The sequence below is a fragment of the Schistocerca serialis genome, chromosome 1, assembly GCF_023864345.2.
Source record: "Schistocerca serialis cubense isolate TAMUIC-IGC-003099 chromosome 1, iqSchSeri2.2, whole genome shotgun sequence".
Lineage (NCBI taxonomy): Eukaryota > Metazoa > Arthropoda > Insecta > Orthoptera > Acrididae > Schistocerca > Schistocerca serialis.
In genome coordinates, this window is record NC_064638.1 from 888,219,433 (window position 1) to 888,241,870 (window position 22,438).

Genomic DNA, 22,438 nt, shown 5'->3' on the forward strand with positions numbered 1-22,438 from the left:
CCACTTGCTTATCTTTGAACTTATTCTGTATGCTCATACCTTTGTTAACAGCCTGTGATGAGGCACCATGTCAAATGCTTTCCAGAAATCTAGGAATATGGAATATGCCTGTTCCCGTTCATCCATTGTTCGCAGTATATCGTGTGAGAATAGGCAAGCTGTGTTCCGCATGGGCAATACTTTCGAAAACCTTGCTTATTTATGGACATATGCCTCTCAGTCTCAAGAAAGTTTATTATATTCAAACTGAGAATATGTTCAAGAATTCTGCAACAAACCAAAGTTAGGAATATTGGTCTGTAATTTTGCGGGTCCATTCTTTCACCCTTCTTATACACTAGTGTCACCTTTTTTCCAGTTGCTTGGGACTGTGTGCTGGGCAAGAGATTCATGATAAATGCAGGTTAGATAAGGAACCAGTGCTGTAGAGTATTCTTCATGAAACCGAATTGAGATTACATCCAGACCTTGTGATTTATTTGCTTTCTCTCTTCACCATGGATGTTTATTTGTACGTCATCTGTGTGGGAGTCTGTTTGATGGCCAAGTGACAGTATGTTAGTATAATTCACATAGTCATTGCACTTTAGTTATGACCTTGTGACTCATCAAGTGGATTGCTTAGTCTGTCAGGAGAGATAGCAAATGTACACTAAAGCAATGAGCCCTTCAGTTTAGCAGCTGAACTATGAGATCAACCAGCCATGAATATTGTATTAGTTTTTAATTTCATTTTGATTTTCTTCATTTTATGAGGGTTGTCCAGAAAGTAACGCACAGCATTTGTTTTTTCTCAGCCGGAAACAATGCTACATATGCGAAACATTATTTATTTGTTATTTGATGGCACCTGAGAGACCGCACCAAGTTTCCGTCACTTCCGACGCATAGCATAGCTGCAGGACAAGCTATTCCTTCCATGTCTCCTTGAGTTCCGGTACATGCTTAACTTGTTCTCCTTCTTTATTGATCATCTTCAGATTATCCGTTGTGCCTCTCTTCTTACTCTTAACCATTCTGTAGCGCATCTTTTTACTCACCTCCCTGTCTTCTTCTATGATTTTTAGTCCATTCTTCCATCCATTTCCTCTTCTCGTTTTATGGTGAATTTTGGTATTATGTTTTGCCATTTTTGATGTTGTTTTCCCATTGTGTATTTTTCGTATTTGTTCTTCATTTCTGTCTACTTAATTGTTTTCCGGATTGCGTTCAAAATGAAAATGTACCTCTCAGATACATTATATTTGTTAGAAATTAAACATCAAATTTATTTCAATATTTCACTGGAAAAGAAATTTTTCCAACCTATATTTAAGTTTGTTTTTTTGTCTTATTTCATTGTAACTCAGTACTTTGTTGAGAACGAAAATGTACCTCTCAATTACATTGTATTGATTAGATTTAGGAGAACGAAGATGTACCTCTCAATTATATTGTATTTATTAGATTTTAGGCATCAAATTTATGTACATTATTGTACAGAAAGAACATTTATGTGAAAGCAATTGATTTCCCCAAAGAATAATTAACACTTAAGTGTACACCACAGACAGTTTTTCATATGAAATCATTATCATTAGTTCTGTGTTCTCTTCTGAGAGATTGGATCACCAGTCTGTTACTACTTCATTCTATTGAGTATATGTTTGAACATGGAATCCCCATTGCCTTCAGTGCAATTGCAGCAAATAGTGGGTTGTCAGGTTAAGTTGCCTGCTGGCATTTGACATTGTTCACAGTTCGTGCTGAAAGCTACTGTTCAATTAAATTCCGAAGAGATTTGTTTCCCTTCAGAATATTTGTATTGCTGAGAGCTGCCATGCCAGGTATACATGAGACACTTTTACATGTCAGCAGTAACAAGGTTTGTGGTTGCTGTCCTTTGTTGAAACACAATTCTTGGCCTCAGAACAGAGACTTGAGTGGATCTGTAACCATGAGCATTGTCAGCTTTGTTTGGAGATGCAATGTCTGGTGTGTTTACATTTTTCTCTCATCTCTGCCTGAAGAATATGCCTCTACACCTTATTCACAAGCTTTCTGGTTTCCTCACCATAAGTTCCATCTGCCACAATATGGCCGTTAAATTTTGTTTTAAGTACATACTGATATCATCAAATCATTTGTATGCTCCTTAATGAATGTGGCCTCCCCAAGAATTGAATTTACATCATCACTAGACAGTGAATCAACATAATCAGTTCCTGCATTGGATAATTCCCACATATTACCACTGCCGAATAATTCCACCAGGTCTTCAAAATATTCTGCCACATGTGGTTTGCAGAAAGCCAAGAGTTCTAATGTGTCAACACTGGAAGAGGAAATGGCTTTGGATCCGTCGTCTTTAAAAATTGTGGATGTAAATGGATTCCTGGTATTCAGGAAAACACACTTTAAGTTAGTAATAGCTAAGTTAAATTTAAAAAGTTCCATAGAAAAAAATATATGGTGTCTCTAAAGTCACTATCAATTTCAATGAAGGAAGGCAGTGACTGAAAAATCTGTTTTATTGTGAAGCTCTGCGCTTCTACATGACTGCCATCTAGGTCAAAACACATACTCCCATCTTTCAGTAGTGAAACAAAATGTAGACCTCAACATTTCAATTGTTAATTGGCCTGTTGCTTCCCTGATATGATTCTGCAGATTAAACAGATCATTCACTTGCTATTGTACACATTGGACTGCATGTACCCCCACACAAAAAAGTCAAAAGGAGTATGATCTGGTGAATGGGAAGCCCCCAGTCGAGGTGATCCTCTGCCTCTCCACCTCCTGGAAGGGTTCTGTCCAGGTAATCGTGGATGATGTGTACAGACTGTTGAGGCGCACCTATGCTGTCATCCTGAATCTGCGGCTCAAGGAACAGTTCTAACATGGTGAGGTAGTTGCTACGTATTATTGATCTCTCAGCAAATAAAGCTTTTGTCACATTGACCTTTGGTGTATCACGTTCCCTCTCCGATACTTTATGTGGTTCCTCATATGCCTGTATTTGGCTGTTGTGTCTGTGAACTTTCCCACAAATGTGGAATGTGGCTTCATAGGAGAATAAAATATTGTCCATTAAATTCTCTTTCTCTACAGATTCCAGGAGGTCATAACACATTGCCTGACAACAGGCAAAATCCTCATCCTCAAGATTGTGCAGAACCTGAATGTGATAAGGACATTTTTGGAGAGTGAAACATAGGATTTTCCACACTGTGTTGTGAGGGACATTCAATTCCGCTGTACTATTTCTGATGATACGTGTGATTGTCCACGACTTCCCTCATCACACATACCTATTGGTATGCTTAAATTTGTTCACAAGCAGACGAATTTGTTCCCTTGATGTGGATGGTTTGTGGAATTCATGGGTAAATTCTGCCCATGTGTCTTCGTATGACAGTCCGCGTACCTGTGGACAAACAGTGGCAACCTGTTCGTCTTTGCAAAATATCTTGCGCAAAGGTACCAGTATCTGCAGAGAAAAGAAAAACAAATCCGTTTTCATGGAAATGGGTAGTGACTTTAGAGACACCCTTTATTTGTGACCAAATTGAGCTTGTGTGACCAATACTGAACATGGCTTAAATAGTCTCCTATAATTGTTTTCAATGAATTGACACGTATATTCACTGCCACTTAAGATAACATTAACGTTATCTTATTGAATATTATAGTCTTGCAAAGCACAAGCACACTGTGAAGAGTAGGCTGTCTCAAGAACTTGCATGCTCGCTGCAAAAATTTTTTGTTTGTTCCATGGCTCAACAGTCTTCAGCATCACGGCCAAAACACAAAATGACTTCTTTTCAAGTGTTCTTAACTGCTGAAGCTAGTTGGTGCATCACCTTATCCTTTCGTTGTTTTTGTGTTGAAGATATAAAAGTTTCCCTTATTGTGTTGATGCACAGACTGTCACCAGTATCTTATACAAAAATAACCCCACTGTTAGCATTCGATTTAAGTACAACTTAATTTGAATCCGTGCTGACAAAATTATTGCTTTATTAAATATATGTGGCAAGCTGAAAACTACAGTTTGATTATCGTGCTATTTACTGTCAGCAACCTCTGCTTATTTTCGATGAATTCATTTATCTATTCCTGAAAATCTTTATTTTTCAGTTTGTGAAGTGAAATGTTCACTTTCAGAAGTGTTTCGACAGTCCTTCAAGCCAGATAATCGCAGTTATTTTTCTTTTTCTTGGCGACTTCAAAGCTGCCACTAATGGAAGCTTACTGCTTTATTTGCACATTGAACATCTTGGATCTATTTCCTTTGTGCTTCTCACTCTACACACATTTCAATATAGTATCTTTTTTGTCCCATGATATCCTACGGTTGCAGTATTTACAGAATAATGTAGATGTATCGGGAGCATACAGACCATTAGCTTCAAACTCCTGTGCTGTTTTTTTCGGCATTTTTTACGGTTATGAAAACTAGTACTGTGAATGAGATAAAGTAAACAGCGAGAAATCGCAAGAAAACGTGGACACTACCGTGCTATTTGGACAAAGATGTGAAACATAACAACCACTCTGCAAGGTCAAAGATCTGGGAGTGAGGCGAATTTTGGCTCGACAAGTGCAGTTGGAAATAATTTGCTTTTGACAAAGAAACACTTTGAACTATTTTGATGGGGATGTCCACACAATCCAGTTGCTATTAAATGACATTTACATTGGTTAACATAAACATTATAATCTGAGTTTGCAATGTGATAGAAACAGAGTTTTTCATGCTCCAGGTAATCTCAAAGAGAGATACTCTGTCTCTGGTCTTGCATCAGATGCTTTAAGTGAATTGTAGGACTGGAATTGTTTTCATGAGAAATGGTCATTTGCAAGGTTATATGCAAATATCAACCTTAAGATCCAATTTTAACGTTAAATAACTATTAGTTACCAATATTAATAAACCAGTGCCCTAACACTTAATGACATTTCTAATATACAAATTGGAAAAATGCCAAATTTTGTGACAGTTTGTTAAAAATAGCCAGTTTCGTGATGTGTTAATAAAAACTGCCAATTTGCTGTTATTTTTAACATGATCATTAACACAAAATTTTCCTGTCCATACATTTGGAAAGCCTCATTTTTCTTTGCAACGTCTTCTCTTATTCTATAATTTCACCAGGGTGTATGTCTCCAGCTTTTCTTATCACTGGTTTTTTCTCTCACTTTTTCTGCTGCTTCCACCATTGTTGTTTTGAACGTCCCCCATTCCTCCACTACTGACTATATGAAGTTTTCCTTACATTTCTCTTTTTTCATATTCCACACTCTTATCCTTCATTCCTCCCTGTCCCTTTTTCCTCTTTAATCCCTCCAATCATCACTACTAAAAGACTGTGATCACTATCTAGGGCTTTGGAAGGGATTACCTTATATCCATACCATGTAATCTTAAGGCTTTAACCCAGGTGTTGTGACACCTGGTACAGTCCTTTTATGAAAGTCTATCAATTTTCATCCTGAAACGTCCTTTCAGATTAAATTATGCGCTAATCAGAGTCTCAAATCTGAGACTTTTGCCTTTCGCTGGCAACTGTTCTACTAACTGAGCTATTCAAGAATGGCATATGACCCACCCTCACACCTTTGCTTCTACTAGTACTTCATCTCCAACTAGTCTCCTGCCTCATTTCTGAGCCTTTTTCCATGTTTGAAAGCATGTTTTTATCCACTACTGGTTTTCTGAGGCTGTTGTAGCTGAATTTGGTATGAGATTTCTCTCTGACTTTTTGGTCTGTGGGATGTATTTTAATTTCCCTCCTACCCTTCAATACCTGGGAGCTACTGACCAGCTTTCTCAAAATATCGCAGTGTTCTGAGGGCAGAGCGATTGTTTCATAATTTATTATTTCCTTTTCAGTAAGACCAGAAACCGTGTCGGGAGACAAAGAGTGATGCTCACATAGTGGGAAATAATGCTGAATTCTGAAAATACCTTTGCACTTTTGGTGTAAAAACATTGCCATTATTGTGGAGTCTTTGTTTTGAGAGCCACGAGAATCACAAAATAATCTTCTACTTTTTTCTGCACCTTCTTTCGTTAGATCTTGCTTTAAAGAATTTAAGTCACAGGAGAGACAATTTTACTTGTCCCCATTCTGAGTCAGTCTCAAGCCATGTGTAGTTACCTACTTTGTGTGATTTCTTTTATAAATATTTCAAGATCATACAATTATACAACCAGATCTGTGTGGAGTAAAATGCTTCTTCAACAAACAATTTGGATAAGGGTTGATTCTGCTGGCAGTCAAAACAAGCTGTCACAGTATTGTTTTTATTTTCATTTAAAATCATCATCATCATCATCATTTAAGACTGATTATGCCTTTCAGCGTTCAGTCTGGAGCATAGCCCCCCTTATAAAATTCCTCCATGATCCCCTATTCAGTGCTAACATTGGTGCCTCTTCTGGTGTTTCACCTATTACTTCAAAATCATTCTTAACCGAATCCAGGTACCTTCTCCTTGGTCTGCCCCTACTCCTCCTACCCTCTAGTGCTGAACCCATGAGTCTCTTGGGTAACCTTGCTTCTCCCATGCGTGTAACATGACCGCACCATCTAAACCTGTTCGCCCTGAGTGCTACATCTATAGAGTTCATTCCCAGTTTTTCTTTGATTTCCTCATTGTGGACACCCTCCTGCCATTGTTCCCATCTACTAGTACCTGCAATCATCCTAGCTACTTTCATATCCGTAACCTCAACCTTGTTGATAAGGTAACCTGAATCCACCCGGCTTTCGCTCCCATACAACGAAGTTGGTCAAAAGATTGAACGGTGCACAGATAACTTAGTCTTGGTACTGACTTCCTTCTTGCAGAAGAGAGTAGATCGTAGCTGAGCGCTCACTGCATTAGCTTTGCTACACCTCTCTTCCAGTTCTTTCACTATGTTGCCATCCTGTGAGAATATGCATCCTAAGTACTTGAAACCGTCCACCTGTTCTAACTTTGTTCCTCCTATTTGGCACTCAATCCGTTTTTATTTCTTTCCCACTGACATTACTTTTGTTTTGGAGATGCTAATCTTCATACCATAGTCCTTACATTTCTGATCTAGCTCTGAAATATTACTTTGCAAACTTTCAATCGAATCTTCCATCACAACTAAGTCATCCGCATATGCGAGACTGCTTATTTTGTGTTCACATATCTTAATCTCACCCAGCCAGTCCATTGTTTTCAACATATGATCCATAAATAATATGAACAACAGTGGAGGCAGGTTGCAGCCTTGTCTTACCCCTGAAACTACTCTGAACCATGAACTCAATTTACCATCAACTCTCCTAACTGCTGCCTGACTAGTTTGCCTCCTATTCCATAATCTCGTAGAACAGACAATAACTTCCTCCTAGGAACCCGGTCATATGCCTTTCCTAGATCTATAAAGCATAGATACAATTCCCTGTTCCACTCATAACACTTCTCCATTATTTGCCATAAGCTAAAGATCTGGTCCTGACAACCTCTTACGAGGCCTAAACCCACACTGATTTTCATCCAGTTGGTCCTCAACTAATACTCGCACTTTCCTTTCAACAATACCTGAGAAGATTTTACCCACAACGCTGATTAAAGAGATACCTCTGTAGTTGTTACAATCTTTTCTGTTTCCATGTTTAAAGATTGGTGTGATTACTGCTTTTGTCCAGTCTGATGGAACCTGTCCCAACTCCCAGGCCATTTCAATTATCCTGTGTAGCCATTTAAGACCTGACATTCCACTGTATTTGATGAGTTCCGACTTAATTTCATCCACCCCAGCTGCTTTATTGCACTGCAATCTATTGACCATTTTCTCCACTTCCTCAAATGTGATCCTATTTCCATCATCATTCCTATCCCATTCTACCTCGAAATCTGAAACATTACTGATCGTATTTTCACCTACATTGAACTCTTGAAAATATTCCCTCCATCTGCCCAAGGCATCCACAGGATTCACCAGCAGTTTTCCTGACCTGTCTAAAATACTTGTCATTTCCTTCTTACCTCCCTTTCGAAGACTGCTAATTTCACTCCAGAATGGGTTTCCAGCAGCTTGACCCATAGTCTCCAACCTGTTTCCAAAGTCTTCCCAAGATTTCTTCTTGGATGCTGCAATTATCTGTTTGGCTTTGTTTCTTTCTTCAACATAACTTTCTCTGTCTACCTGACTTCTATTATGTAGCCATTTTTGATACGCCTTCTTTTTCCTTTTACAGGCTGCCTTGACTGTGTCATTGCTTCATCCTACTTTTACACACTACTGTTCCAAGACATTCTTTAGCCACTTCTAGTACTGTGTCCCTGTACCTTGTCCATTCATTTTCCAATGACTGTAATTGACTACATTCAACTAACAGGTACCTTTCTGAGATCGCTGTTATGTACATGTGCCTGATTTCCTTATCCTGAAGTTTCTCCACTCTTATCCTCCTACATATGGACCTGACCTCCTGCATTTTCGGCCTCACAATCCCAATTTCACTGCAGATTAAATAATGATCAGTGTTATCAAAGAATCCCCTGAATACACGTGTGTCCCTCACAGCCTTCCTGAATTCCTGATCTGTTATATAGTCAATGACAGATCTGGTTCCCCTGCCTTCCCAAGTATACCGGTGAATGTTCTTATGTTTAAAAAAGGAGTTTGTGATTACTAAGCCCATACTGGCACAGGAATCCAAGAGTTGTTTCCCGTTCCTGTTGGCCTCCATATCCCCCCCAAATTTACCCATAACCTTTTCATACCCTTCTGTTCGATTTCCAATCCTGGCGTTAAAATCACCCATGAGCAGAACACCGTCCTTGTCCTTTACTCTAACAACTAAATCACTGAGTGCCTCATAAAAACTATCCATCTTATCTTGATCTGTCCCTTCACAATGCGAATATACTAACACAGTCCTAATTTTCTTGCTAGACAGTGTCAAATCTATCCACATCAATCGTTCGTTTACATACCTTATTGCAACTACACTGGGTTCCATTTCTTTTCTGATGTAAAGCCCTACACCCCATTGTGCTATTCCTGCTTTGACTCCTGACAGGTAGACCTTGTATTCTCCCACTACCTCTTCTTTCTCACCCCTTACCCGAGTGTCACTAACAGCTAAAACGTCCAGCCCCATCTAACTTGCAGCCTCTGCCAGTTCTACCTTCTTGCCAGAGTAGCCCGCATTGATATTAATAGCTCCCCATCTCATTACCATTTGTTTGCCAAGTCGTATCTTAGGAGTCCCTGGTTTGTCAGTTAGAGGTGAGACTCCGTCACCTCCAAAGGTCCGAGGCATTTTGCTCTGATTGTTGCCAGCATCATATTTAAAGTACCAGTGAAGCAGGTTGCTAGCCTTACTTGCCCCGAGTCCCATTGGGTTTTACCCCTAACGGCTGAGGGACTAACCGGTGGATTTGGTAGTCTTTGCCATATGAGCACAAAGGTGACCACGACTCAGAATATGTCCGAGATCCCCAGACTTATTCCATAGTAACTGGTATCCCGACTGTCGGGACCACTTACCTGGCCACTCATACGTTGCCCGTGGTTCATGAACTAGGACATGACTACAGGAACCCACACCATGAACCACATTTCGTTTAAAATATTTAAAAAATCTTTTTGTCCAGCATGTAATCTGTTCTTACATTATTTTTTAAGTCGAAGTCTTGAGCTGACTTTAACTCTACGACAAAGTGTGCCCAAGGTAAGAAACTATCAGTATGAGGCTTTACAAAACTTGAGAAATGTTATTTCAGTGATACACACCCAGAGTTTTCATTTTAGAGTTCTGTGTTTTGTCTGACAGAGCTCTGTAGGAGCAAGCACTATTGGATGGTTAAGGCACTAAACTCTTATTCAGATTTGTGTGTTTCATTGTTTTCTTAAATTGTGTATGGCAGTGCCAGAATGGTTCCCTCTAAAAGGATGCAAATAGTTTACTGCCTCATCCTTGCCCGTACAGGCTCATGCTCAGTCTCTAATGGCCTCATCTTTGACAAGTTACCGTCACAGTGTTCTTTCCCTGTCTGCCAAACACAAGTAGGTGCACAAGAAAATTATTTTCCATAACACCTATTATGCCATGCAATGATAATTCTGGTTTCTTTCGACATGCCTGTGGAAGAGAAAATATGTGCTTTGAAGGGCTCAGTAGTATATGAGTGTTTCGAGAGCTGTTGCAGTTTTTTGCATGTGTAAAGCACTAAGTACGATTTTCTCTCTGTCTTTCTTCAGTTTCTTATTTGTACATCCATTTTCGATTGTCAGAAATGTAGTGTTCTATATTTTCTAAAAATTTTTGTCCGATTTATTCCAGGTGAACATGGAGGAGACCGTTTATCGTAACTTCCAAAAGATTACAATTCAGGAGTCACCAGGGCGTATTCCCGCTGGTCGTATTCCACGATCAAAGGAATGTATACTATTGGGCGATCTTTGTGACAGGTGTAAGCCAGGTGATGAGATAGATCTCACAGGAGTATACACAAATAACTATGAGGGCTCCTTAAATACAGAACAGGGATTCCCTGTCTTCAACACAGTTATCTTAGCAAATTATATTGTTGTAAAAGACTGCAAGCATATTGTTGAGTCATTATCAGATGATGATGTACATGCCATCATGAAGTTGTCCAAGGATCCACAGATTGCTGACAGAATAATTTTTAGCATTGCACCATCCATCTATGGCCATGCTTTTATTAAAAGGGGTCTGGCACTTGCATTATTTGGAGGAGAACCAAAAAATCCTGGTAAGATGCAAATATTTATGGTGTGTGTGTGTGTGTGTGTGTGTGTGTGTGTGTGTGTGAGAGAGAGAGAGAGATTCAGAGTGTAGAGACTTAGGTGAATATTAATATTTTTCATGTAAGATACTATAGATAATTTGGTGGCTATTGTGAAATGGAAATAGCTTATAGAATAATTATGTTCAAAAAATTTTTGTGGTGTTATTTATCTTTTTAAAAAAGTCACTTGAAGTGAACACAGTACTTGTTCTTTCTTGTGAGGATTTTTCACATGGAATGAAAATAAAACTGTGACAGGACACTCACCCCCCAACCAGTTGCTTGTGTGAGGTTGGACCTGGTGTTATTTTAGTTGTATATCTTCTATAGTTTTTTACTTTAATTCTCTTGTAAGTGACATATCAAGCTGGTTGACCATGAAGTTCTTGGTAGAATGCTAAACGATCACCAGTGTTTACTTCTTGCACACTAGAAGCTCCGTGTAGAGATAGTAGTTTTTTGTTTGTCCATTTTGACAGTATACAGTTCTTTTCCTTTCCTATTATCCTCCCTTGCTCTAGCTTGCAGGTTTGTAATGCTGTGTCGTCGTTCTTTTTTGCTCAAGTAGCTGATTTCTTCAAGTGTCCTCTACCACTTCATTTAGTGGCACTATCGGATCTGTCACCATTCACATGTCATTTCCAGGCAGATAAGGCTGATGACAGATATATTCCATCCAGTTAAGAATTATGTATTAAAAACACACTGAAAGAAGCCACAGTATTGTAAAATTGCTCGCTGAATCAACGGTAGATGTGGTTTCACCTCTCAAGTATGTTGTGGTATAATTGAGCAGTAGACTTACTCATTTTCTTTCCAATGAATGTGCTGTTACCTCAGTGCTATTACATTGTATTAGATTGTGCCCAATCTCTGTAATTCTTGATTCTGCTGGGGACTGTCAAAAATACTGCCAGTTCAATGGATTTTGAAGCAGATGACCTAGACCTCCTTTGTAATAGTGATTGTTACTGAAATTTAAAGATGCAGTTCTATTGCATATATGGGCAAGAGGTTTGTTTTTGCAAAATTTGCATGTATTGTATCAGGTCTACGATCATTATTATCTTTATTTTGTCAGGGCAAAAACACAAGGTGAGAGGTGATATCAACATGCTGATATGTGGAGATCCTGGTACAGCAAAGTCACAGTTTCTTAAGTATACAGAGAAGGTAGCTCCCCGAGCAATATTCACAACAGGCCAGGGGGCATCTGCTGTTGGTCTGACTGCGTATGTGAATCGAAACCCCATTACACGCCAGTGGACGCTGGAGGCTGGAGCACTTGTCTTGGCCGACAGAGGTGTCTGTCTCATTGATGAATTTGACAAGGTATTGTAATTGTAAATATTGTTCATTGCATTTATTTTGTGTATGTGTGTGCGTGTGTGCTATTCTTTGTTGTAGAGTAAGGTGAGAGGGAATCGAGGCTTTCATGATAAATAACATTGACAAAATCTTCTCTGGGTATCAGTCAAGAAACAACTTTTCCCTAAATTATTTAGAACTGTGCATACTTAGATGTGAAGGTTGTAGCTAGTGTTGGAGTGACTAGCCAATGTGTCCCTGTTGCCGTCATTCTGTAACATCCATATCTGCAAGTACAACCCTCAACCTCAAGTGCCCTTCAAAAACTCTTGTTCCAGCTGCATCCGATGCAGAACTTGATGGAAACTGTTGTTATGGGTGACTAGATCGTTAACAGTGTTTTTCCACTGTCTTCCCATTCTACTGCTGTAGACTTCTCCTTGTTGGTGTGGCAAATGCCTCCAAGGTCTTTTGCCCACTGCTGCAAGATAGAACATTGGATTTGGCCATAGTGGGTGATTACCTTCACACCTAGAGCTGCAAACAGCAAGTCATTTGTAGTACCAATTAGCCTGTGTATAGCTCTGGTTGGCTTTGATGGAGCCCAGGTTACGTTTAGGTATGTGTATCTTTGATGGAGCCCATGAAGTTCTTAATTTAGATGTGTGGTCCAGGAGCAGAGAGGTACTGAGAATGGGTAGTATTGCAAGTTGTAGTAAAACTAAGCACATGTTCTTTAATAATTTTATTATTCATATTTGTTTGAAGATGGATAGATATGCCTCCACGTCTTGTGATGAGATGACCCAACTCTGTGCACTGTTAGATGCAACTTCAAACGTGTCATGGAATGCTAGTGTGTGCTATCCAGAATCTTTATCGTAATGTTTCAAAATGATAGATATCAAATTTCTTCCACCTCCATTGTGAACTTCATGTTGTTATACATCGTGTGAAATTGGTACTGCAATTTAGTAAATTTTCCTCACTGTGGGACGAAAGTGGGCCAAACTTTTCCAAAATGATGGCTTCATACATGACCAGTATACCTCACCAGTAGGTGAAGAGGAAAAACACATTGAAATTGGTCAACAACAGAAGTCAGTCACTGGGCTAATAACCTGAAATGATTTTGTCAGTAAAATGGAAGTTTATCTTGAAGTTTTGTGGAAAAAGTAATAAACAGGAGGTAAAAAAGCTAAACTAATGTTGTTCGTGAAAATTTCAAAACAATTTCAGCGTATCAATCATTTTCTGTTGTTCTATAGCAAAAGTTTGTGAAAATCTTTATGTATCTGGGTTTCTTTTTTTTTCCGGTGAAATGATTCAACATAATTGAAAATAATTGTATAATTTGTTTTGTCATTGAAAGATGAATGACCAGGACCGAACATCCATTCATGAAGCCATGGAACAACAAACCATATCTATTTCCAAGGCTGGCATTGTCACCTCGCTACAAGCACGATGTTCTGTTATTGCTGCAGCCAATCCAATTGGTGGAAGATATGATGCGAGCATGACCTTCAGTGAAAATGTGAGTTAGGTAGAAGTACTTCAGTAGTCAGTAGTAGTACACCATTGTATTAGTACCATGGCTGAAGAGTAACAAAGCTTTGAACTTCGTTGCTCTTTCAGTTCAAATGTGCAGATAGTTTATGTCTTAATGTTAAAAGTAAGATATGGTGCAGTGTTTCCACTGTATTTGAAAGTGTTTTATTGGTATATTATAGTTTTTAGATTTATTTGAGAGCGCAGTGCTTTGCAAACCAATATAGTGTTTGACCAGTAGTGCCTGTTCATTTTAGGAAGCTACAGAATTGTCATGTGAGTGTAACGGGGAGTGAGTTAGTGTTTGTTTGTTAATTGGTGGTGCCCTTTGATCAAGCAGATTCAGTAGCCGTGTCAAGTGGCGGTGCGTTTGTTTATAAATTATTGTATGACTATTGCTCAGCAACATCAAAAACTGTTTAAAGAATTATTGTGCTCCTCCTATTTCCAAATTAACAGCCTGTTTGTAAACACTAGACGTAGTCATCATTGGTATGATCTTAAAGTTGTGATGATTAAAGACAGGTAAACTTCCAGTTCTGAACTTAAAAAAGAAGCATCTGGCAATTCATTTTAACGATAAGTCCTACTACAGCATTTTCAGATGGCAATCCAATGAAACTGCAGCTACCAAAGCTTACTCATTAACCAGTAGGACTAGTTTATTTGACTTTTGTTATCAAGCCATGTTTTAAATAGTCTCTCTCTTAGTTTCTAAATGGGATTTTCCATAGGAAGTAAATGTCTTTAAATATACACGCATCAACAAAAGTTTAGCATCACCTCGATTCTGAGAGTTCCAGAACCTGTACAGAAAATTGGAATAGAGATCAACATATCATTTTCACCCTTTTTATTGCTCATGAAAACTACACATTGCATGTTGTACCACCATACAGTGAGATCTTCAGAGGTGTCCAGATTGCTGTGCACACTGGTACCTCTGATATGCAGTAGCACGTCCTCTTGCATTGATGCATGCCTGTATTCGTTGTGGCATACTATCCACAAGTTCATCAAGGCACTGTTGGTCCAGATTGTCCCACTCCTCAACAGCGATTCAGCGGAGATCCATCATAGTGGTTGGGGGGGGGGGGGTCACTTCGTCCAGCAACAGCCCTTTTCAGTCTATCCCAGTCATGTCGATAGGGTTCATGGCCGGAGAACATGCTGGCCAATCTAGTTGAGCGATGTCGTTATCCTGAAGGAAGTTATTCACAAGATGTGCATGATGGGGGCACAAATTGTCATCCATGAAGACGAATGCCTTGCCAATATTCTGCCGATCTGGTTGCGCTACCAGTCTGAGGATGGCATTCATGTATTGTACAGCCATTACGGTGCTTCCACGACCACCAGCGGTGTATGTTGGCCCCACATATGCCACCCCAAAATAGTAGAAAACCTCTACCTTGCTGCACTCACTGGACAGTGTGTCTAAGGCATTCAGCCTGACCGAGTTACCTCCAAACAAGTCTCCGATGATTGTTTGGTTGAAGGCATGCACGATACCCATCCGTGAATAGAACGCGATGCCAATCCTGAGTGAGCCATCCATTCAGCATGATGTTGGGCCCATCTGTACAGTGCTGCATGGTGTCATGGTTGCATAGATGGACCTCGCCATGGATGTCGGGAGTGAAGTTGCACGTCATGCAACCTGTTGCACACAGTTTGACTTGTAACATGATGTCCTGTGGCTACACGGAAAGCATTATTCAGCATGGTGGCATTGCTGTCAGGGTTCCTCTGAGTCGTAGTCTGTAGGCAGAGGTCATCCACTGCAGTAGTAGCCCTTGGGTCGCCTGAGCGAGGCATGTCATCGACAGTTCCTGTCTCTCTGTATCTCCCCCATGTCTGAACAACATCACTTTGGTTCGCTCACCTGGACACTTCCCTTGTTGAGAGTCCTCCTTGCACAAAGTAACAATGCAGACATGATCGAACCGTGATATTGACCGCTTACGCATGGTTGAAATACAGACAGCACGAGCTTTGTACACCCTTCCTGGTGGAATGACTGGAACTGATTGGCTGTCGGACCCCCTCCATCTAATAGGCACATGCATGGTTGTTCACATCTTTGGGTGGATTTAGTGACATCTCTGAACAGTCAAAGGCACTGTGTGATAGAATATCCACAGTCAGTGTCTATCTTCAGGAGTTCGGGGAACTGGGGTGATGCAAAACTTTTTTTGATGTGTGTATATTTCCTGAAAGAATACTCAAGTGTGTGCATGACTTGAATATCTGTGTTTTTGATCCCATGGCATGCTCTTGGTCAGACTCGGTGTTTCCCAGTGGTATTCTTCTTGTGTACCCCCAGTCGTTCTGCAATCACAGGGCCATTGTTGAAGTGAGCTGAAGAGAAACTTGTGATGTCCATTAAGCTTGGAGGAATTCCCATCTGTGTGGAGACAAAGTACACAGCGCAACAGTAAAGTTCTATTTCAGTTCTGTTTACTGGATTGATTCTATCTTGCAGTTGGTCTATGTTGAAATGGCAAGAATATACTATCAGGGTGGGGTACATTTATGATTATACAAGTATTAGGAAAATGCTGCATGCTGGTTTCTTCTTATAATCTGAGCTTGTTTTTTCATTATAGACGTGCTCTTTTTTTCCCCCAGAATTTTTGATTACTTACTTTTCGAATCCTTTAGTATAATGTGTATAGAAAAGTGCCTTCCAGTTTCTATGTTTAGCTAAGTAGTATATGATGTTTGGAATTAATACACATAATATTTACAGTTCATTTCAGATTTCTTTCTGTTAATCTCTTGACACCTGGCATCTGTTTTTATTTATTTAATTTTTCCAACCTGTTAGTCTGTATGAAATATTTAATTCATTTTAGTCCTTATCATTGATAGTGATTTCCCAGTGTGTGTGTGTGTGTGTGTGTGTGTGTGTGTGTGTGTGTGTGCGTGTGCGTCTGCGTGTGTGTCGCCCAATGTTACATTTCTAAAGCTAATGGTTTTCTCACATCTACAGTACTTTTCAACTTAAGGGTTTCTTGTTATTGATTAAAAGCAGTGATGCTGTGATTAAAAATTTTTAATGTAATTGTTATTTTTACATTCTTTTGCACTATGTTCATTGTTTAATGTATAAGGCTTGAATGACTTAAGATTTGTCGGATTGATTTTCAGGTTAATCTCTCGGAGCCAATTTTGTCAAGATTTGATATTTTGTGTGTTGTGAGAGATGAAGTTGATGTGATGCAAGATGAACAGCTCGCTCGATTTGTTGTGAAGTCTCATAGGAAGGTTCATGCAATGTACAGACCATGCAATTACGCAGACGAGCCACTCCCAGATCCAGGTCTGAAACAAGTCGATGTCATACCTCAGGATCTGCTTAAAAAATATCTACTTTATGCACGTCAAAATGTCCACCCAACACTCAAAAACATTGACCAGGATAAAATCGCAAATATGTACAGCAAATTACGTCAAGAGTCTCTTGTAAGTAACAAGAAACATTTGCCTTTCCCTTATTTTACATAACCGTGAAACTGAGATATATGTTTTCTTAATTGATAAGACTATGTTAATTTATTGAAATCTACTGTCTTTTAAAAGAAATTTTCATTGTAAATTTCATGTTTTGTGTTTTCCTTTGCATTGTCAGAATTGACATATGAGAAGAACAAACAAGTCCAAAGTGGTCTAAAGTTCTTTATTTTCTTTATATTGCTAAAATATACACTTGTCAAAAATGATTTACGTATGTAAATTAACTTCATTCACGCTCTTTAATTTGGAATATCAAGCTGTCTCCTAAGACTAAAGAGTGCTTAATATTTCACATTATGTAACTATGTGAGAGTTGTTACAATTGTTACAAAATGCTGTCCATAACCTGAAGGTTGATTTGAACACCACAGTTTTTTGACATGGCAGTACTCGATGTAGTATGCTCCTGCTTTTCTTAGACCTGTGAACTCATTTATCGAGCTAGTTTAATATGAAAAGAAGCCTTGTTGGGTTGAACAATGTGAAAACAAAAGTTGAATGGCAAGTATCTTAAATTAAACAGTATTATGAAAAAAGGAAATAGCTACTCACCATATAGTGGAGATATGCTGAGTCACAGACAGACTTCTAAACGAGTAAGCTTGTAGCCAAAAGGTCTTTTTATGAATTAGACAATGCAATTTGCTCCATCCAAAAGAAAGCATTGCCATAACTTCAAACTTCTTTTCTGAGATAGTATGCCAGCTGTCCACCAACACTTCTCTATGATGTGAAAACAAACTGTTTATAGCATAATACCAAGATTTTGACAATTTTACATTTCCTTTCAGGATGGAAAGTTACTTTTCCACTAAATAATTATCATCATCATAGTTAAGACATACCATTCCAAGTATACACATAACGTTCTGTGCCTTGTCAGCATTAATGGAGTTAATTACCATCATCCTATGGATGGAACAAAAACTTAGGACTGTAAACATAGACAACAGATTTATGGCCATAAGAGTTGTTTGCCTAGCATGAAGGTGCAATCATTAGTTTCAGAACTTGCTTACCTCTCCAGAATGAGATTTTCACTCTGCAGCGGAGTGTGCGCTGATATGAAACTTCCTGGCAGATTAAAACTGTGTGCCCGACCGAGACTCGAACTCGGGACCTTTGCCTTTCGCGGGCAAGTGCTCTACCAACTGAGCTACCGAAGCACGACTCACGCCCGGTCCTCACAGCCTTACTTTTGCCAGTAAAGTTTGGAAGGTAGGAAACGCGATACTGGCAGAAGTAAGGCTGTGAGGACCGGGCGCGAGTCGTGCTTTTGCTCACCTCTGCTGGAAGTCTTTGTCTGTTAATGTTTTTTAAAGCTCACTAGGAATTTCAAAAAGATCTTTAAAGGGGTGCATCAAATAAAGTGCATATCCTGTGCTGTGATTGGCTGATAGAAGTGAACCGAACAGATATGATGTTGATTTATGAGTTTGCACAGAAAAAATGTCATATTTGGAGGGTTTTCATTTTTATACACACTTACCATCAAAGTGTGCAGTTTAATTGGTGCACTGCATTGGAGATTCTCTCTGCTAAATTGTTGGGAAAGGTAACTGTTCTGGGAATGAAGTTTGTAAAAAGCAGAATTTTTTTCATTTTTTGTCACTTCTAGGACTACAGCTCTTAACAAGAGAAATGTACTCTAATTTTAAGATTATATGTGTACCTCAGCCTCCAGCAAAAAGGTGAAACCTAATTTCAACACTGAATAACCATCAGATGCTATCTGATGCATATTACAACATTTGTTCGTGAGAATGAGGAAAATGGTGAATTTAATTATATTTCTTAGAAAGTGACAATTTCTAGCTTTTTTGTGTGTGTTCTCAATTACACGAAATTTTTCTGTCCCTTGTTATTCATTCTGTTCTGCAATATGAAAATAAACTTCATCACTTGCATTATATCAATATGTATATGTCTTCTGCATTCACGTTTGCTGCATTATTATTATTATTGTTGTTGTTGTTGTTGTTGTTGTTGTGACATTTTCCAGTTATTATCAGGTAAATGGCACATTATCTGATTGATGGATTGATTTATGAATTCAGAATAGTTGTAAGGTCTCAGTGGGAAAGACATAAAGTATCTCAATTTTTACAAAAATTTGCTGAGTGCAGCTTTTACTTCCATCTATATTTCTACTGTCTGAAGAAACTGATAAAAGAGTTGTCAATTCTGAAATAATAACTTTTCAATTGCAGGTGACTGGAAGCCTTCCAATTACTGCAAGGCATATAGAAAGTATAATTAGAATGTCTGAAGCTCATGCAAGGATGCACTTGCGTGAATATGTACAAGAATCGGATGTCAACATGGCTATATGCATGATGTTGCAGAGCTTTATCCAGACACAGAAATACAGTGTCATGAATGCTATGAAAACGGTAAGTGCTGAATAAAAATTTATTAATCATGACTTAATTATTTGATTGTGTATGTTCATTTTGATGGTTTACTTTTCTTGTTCCTCCAAGCTATTATATTCTTGCATGAATATTATATTCCTTCTACACTTAATTTTAATATCTGCATTTCTTTGTTGTGTCTTGATATGCACAAGAGGCATTGCATTTTATTTTCCAGACATTCCAGAAATACCTTTCATATGACAAAGACAATAATGAATTGCTGTACTACATCCTACAGTCCATGACGAAGGATCAATTGATTTTCATGAGAAGTTTACATGGAACAAAAGTTCGTATGCTGAAGCTGAGAGAGAAAGACTTCTTAGATAAGGTGTGTAGTAGATTGTGAAAATTAATTTAATAATTAAATGTAGGATTAGTTTTGTCCCATTTATAAAAAAGGCTCTATGTGGTGTGCTCAAATAAACATTTAAAGTAAATCTAGATTAGAGTTCGCAATTGATTGATTAACTTATACATTTTTGTTCACTTCATTAAAAATTTTCAAAAAATTGAAAATCCTATGATTATTTATAATGTTAATTTTTATCGTAGTTGTAGTTACTTGTGTGGTTATGAACAAACAACTTGCTCTTGGTTTCTGGCTTGGATTCTTCAACCAAATTTTGTTTGATGATCTTTCAAATGTTTTGCCAATATAAGTGGCTGGCATTATCAAAGTTTCACTCTTCATTGCCAACAGGCAATGTGTCAACATTTGACCATGAAAGCCATACCAATTTTGTGCCTTGGTTACGGTTTGGAATTTTGGATGCTCTCTCTCTCTCTCTCTCTCTCTCTCTCTCTCTCTCTCTCTTTCTCTGTGTGTGTGTGTGTGTGCACTGTTGTAGTCAGCCATCAAACTACTTCCCCTGAAAATGATGGAGAAAGGGTTAGTTGACTGAAGTAATAATAATAATATAACTTTCTTTTTTGTAATGCTATGTAAATGGATTGTGAATTCTGGCATTATCTATTTTTGAATAGTTGACTGTTTTCATCTACGTGTTTGTTATCTTGTAGTAATACTCTTCCCTTTATGTTTACATCTTAATTTTTTCTATCAATATAACTGTCTTCAGGGCTTTGGATATTAAGAACTTCTGCCTAAGCCAAATGAATTTTCTCTGATAAATATGATAAAATCATATTCAATACAATAGCTACTGTGCTATAACATCAGAAAGTGTATTTTTATAAATGTACTTTCATAAAAGCTATGTTATAGTTGTGTCTCGTGTTGGCCTTTCTTGTAATTCATAATTGCAGCGATCTCAGATATCTGCAAATTTCTTCAGACAGTTACTAACTTTTATGTCGTGTCCTGTGTTCCGGGAAGACATGCTGTATTCCATGTGTCTCTTGAACAGAATTTTATCCCCAGCACACTCTTCATTTTCCTGTAGTATACATAATGATAAATCCAGTTGAGTAGCAGTTGAATTTGTGAAGAAGGTGAGAATCATGTTCTTTATGAACTGGTGTGGCACCTGTTCAATTTTGTTGTGCATGTCTAGTATGCTGATCCCAGTTTGTGTGAACTATTAATTCTTTAGTTGTTCGTGAGAAGAAAATGGAACACACTTAGTGCTGTAAACTGTTGTACAGGAACTCTGTAATTCAATAACTCCATTATTAAGTGTATGCTATTGGCTATCAAGAAAAGTGAGCACCAGTTTGAAAAAATGTCAGTCCTTCTCTTACTTCACTGGTTCAAAAATACTGTAACTTGTAATAGGATTTTTCAGATAAGCTCAAGATACATCGGTTATGTCTACAGCTCATACAGACTGCAGTTATAAAAATAATAATGACATGAAAGGGAAGCAGTAGTTCAGAAGGGAGAGAAATGATTGTAGCCTGTTCCTGATGTTCACTGTGTAGAGCGAGCAAGCTGTGGAGGGAACTGAGTACTGGAGTGTAGTTGAATTACATTGGGCAGTGCTAAGGGAATTATGTTAAGAACTGAGGTACTAAAAACAGTACATGAGTTCTCATGTTGTGGCAGCTACATGAATGATGATGGCTAAAGTAGAAATGCAGATTAGCAATAGCAAAAAAAGCATTTCTGAAAAAGTGAAAATTATTAACATTGAATATAAGTTTATATGTAAGTATGTCACTGAAGATATTTGTCAGGAGTATAATGAAACATGGATGATAAACAGTTCAGAAAATAAAAGAATAGAAACTTTTGAATGTGCTTCTATGGAAGAATGCTGAAGCTCAAACTGTCGCAAAGTTGTCCGTATGAGTGCCCTTTCTTGTTACAAGAAGACTTTGCCAGAACATTCAGTTAGATACGTGTTTTATGTATTTATGGAACATAAAATGCAAAATTCTTGTGATACGTTTGAGAAACGTGACAGTGGATTCATATTCCAATGCGCAAATCACTGTAAGAATAGTCACGTGCAGTTACTGCGGAGAGGTTTGCTATTTAAACCAACAACAGTTTTATGTAGTCTGGTCGTAAAGAATATATAATACCACCCCTCTTCTCATTGCCAGACAAATGCTGGTGGTGAAAATTTCTTCTATCACGAGGATTTGGGCCAGCTATGTTGTAGTTGAGTAATTCTTTATTTCCGGGCATTAGTGAACTGTGCTGCTGGGATAAGTTAGGTCCCTTTACGGAATTTAATTATTTTGCCCAGCAGTATGCATCCACAACTAAAAATGTGATTGAAATGATCAAATGTGTGATAATGCGGTCGCACTGTGACACTCAAAAAAGTGCAGCCTTGTAAAATTAAAATTGTAGGTGATGGAATGACAGATGACAACCTCTCATGTTATGGAAGAGGTAGTAACCAGTGCACAGGTTCATAAACTGCTATACACACACTGTATCG

General features: G+C 38.4%; 1 protein-coding gene across 1 annotated transcript in view; it reads left to right on the forward strand.

The window, feature by feature from the left end:
• LOC126411268 (DNA replication licensing factor Mcm2) overlaps positions 1-22,438 on the forward strand; it is a 50,420-nt gene that overhangs the window by 25,003 nt on the left and 2,979 nt on the right. The window contains exons 8-13 of the mRNA XM_050081352.1: positions 10,317-10,752; positions 11,870-12,120; positions 13,469-13,633; positions 16,801-17,115; positions 19,377-19,559; positions 19,759-19,914. Coding sequence (XP_049937309.1) covers positions 10,317-10,752; positions 11,870-12,120; positions 13,469-13,633; positions 16,801-17,115; positions 19,377-19,559; positions 19,759-19,914 — 1,506 coding nt within the window. The remainder of the gene's footprint in view (positions 1-10,316; positions 10,753-11,869; positions 12,121-13,468; positions 13,634-16,800; positions 17,116-19,376; positions 19,560-19,758; positions 19,915-22,438) is intronic.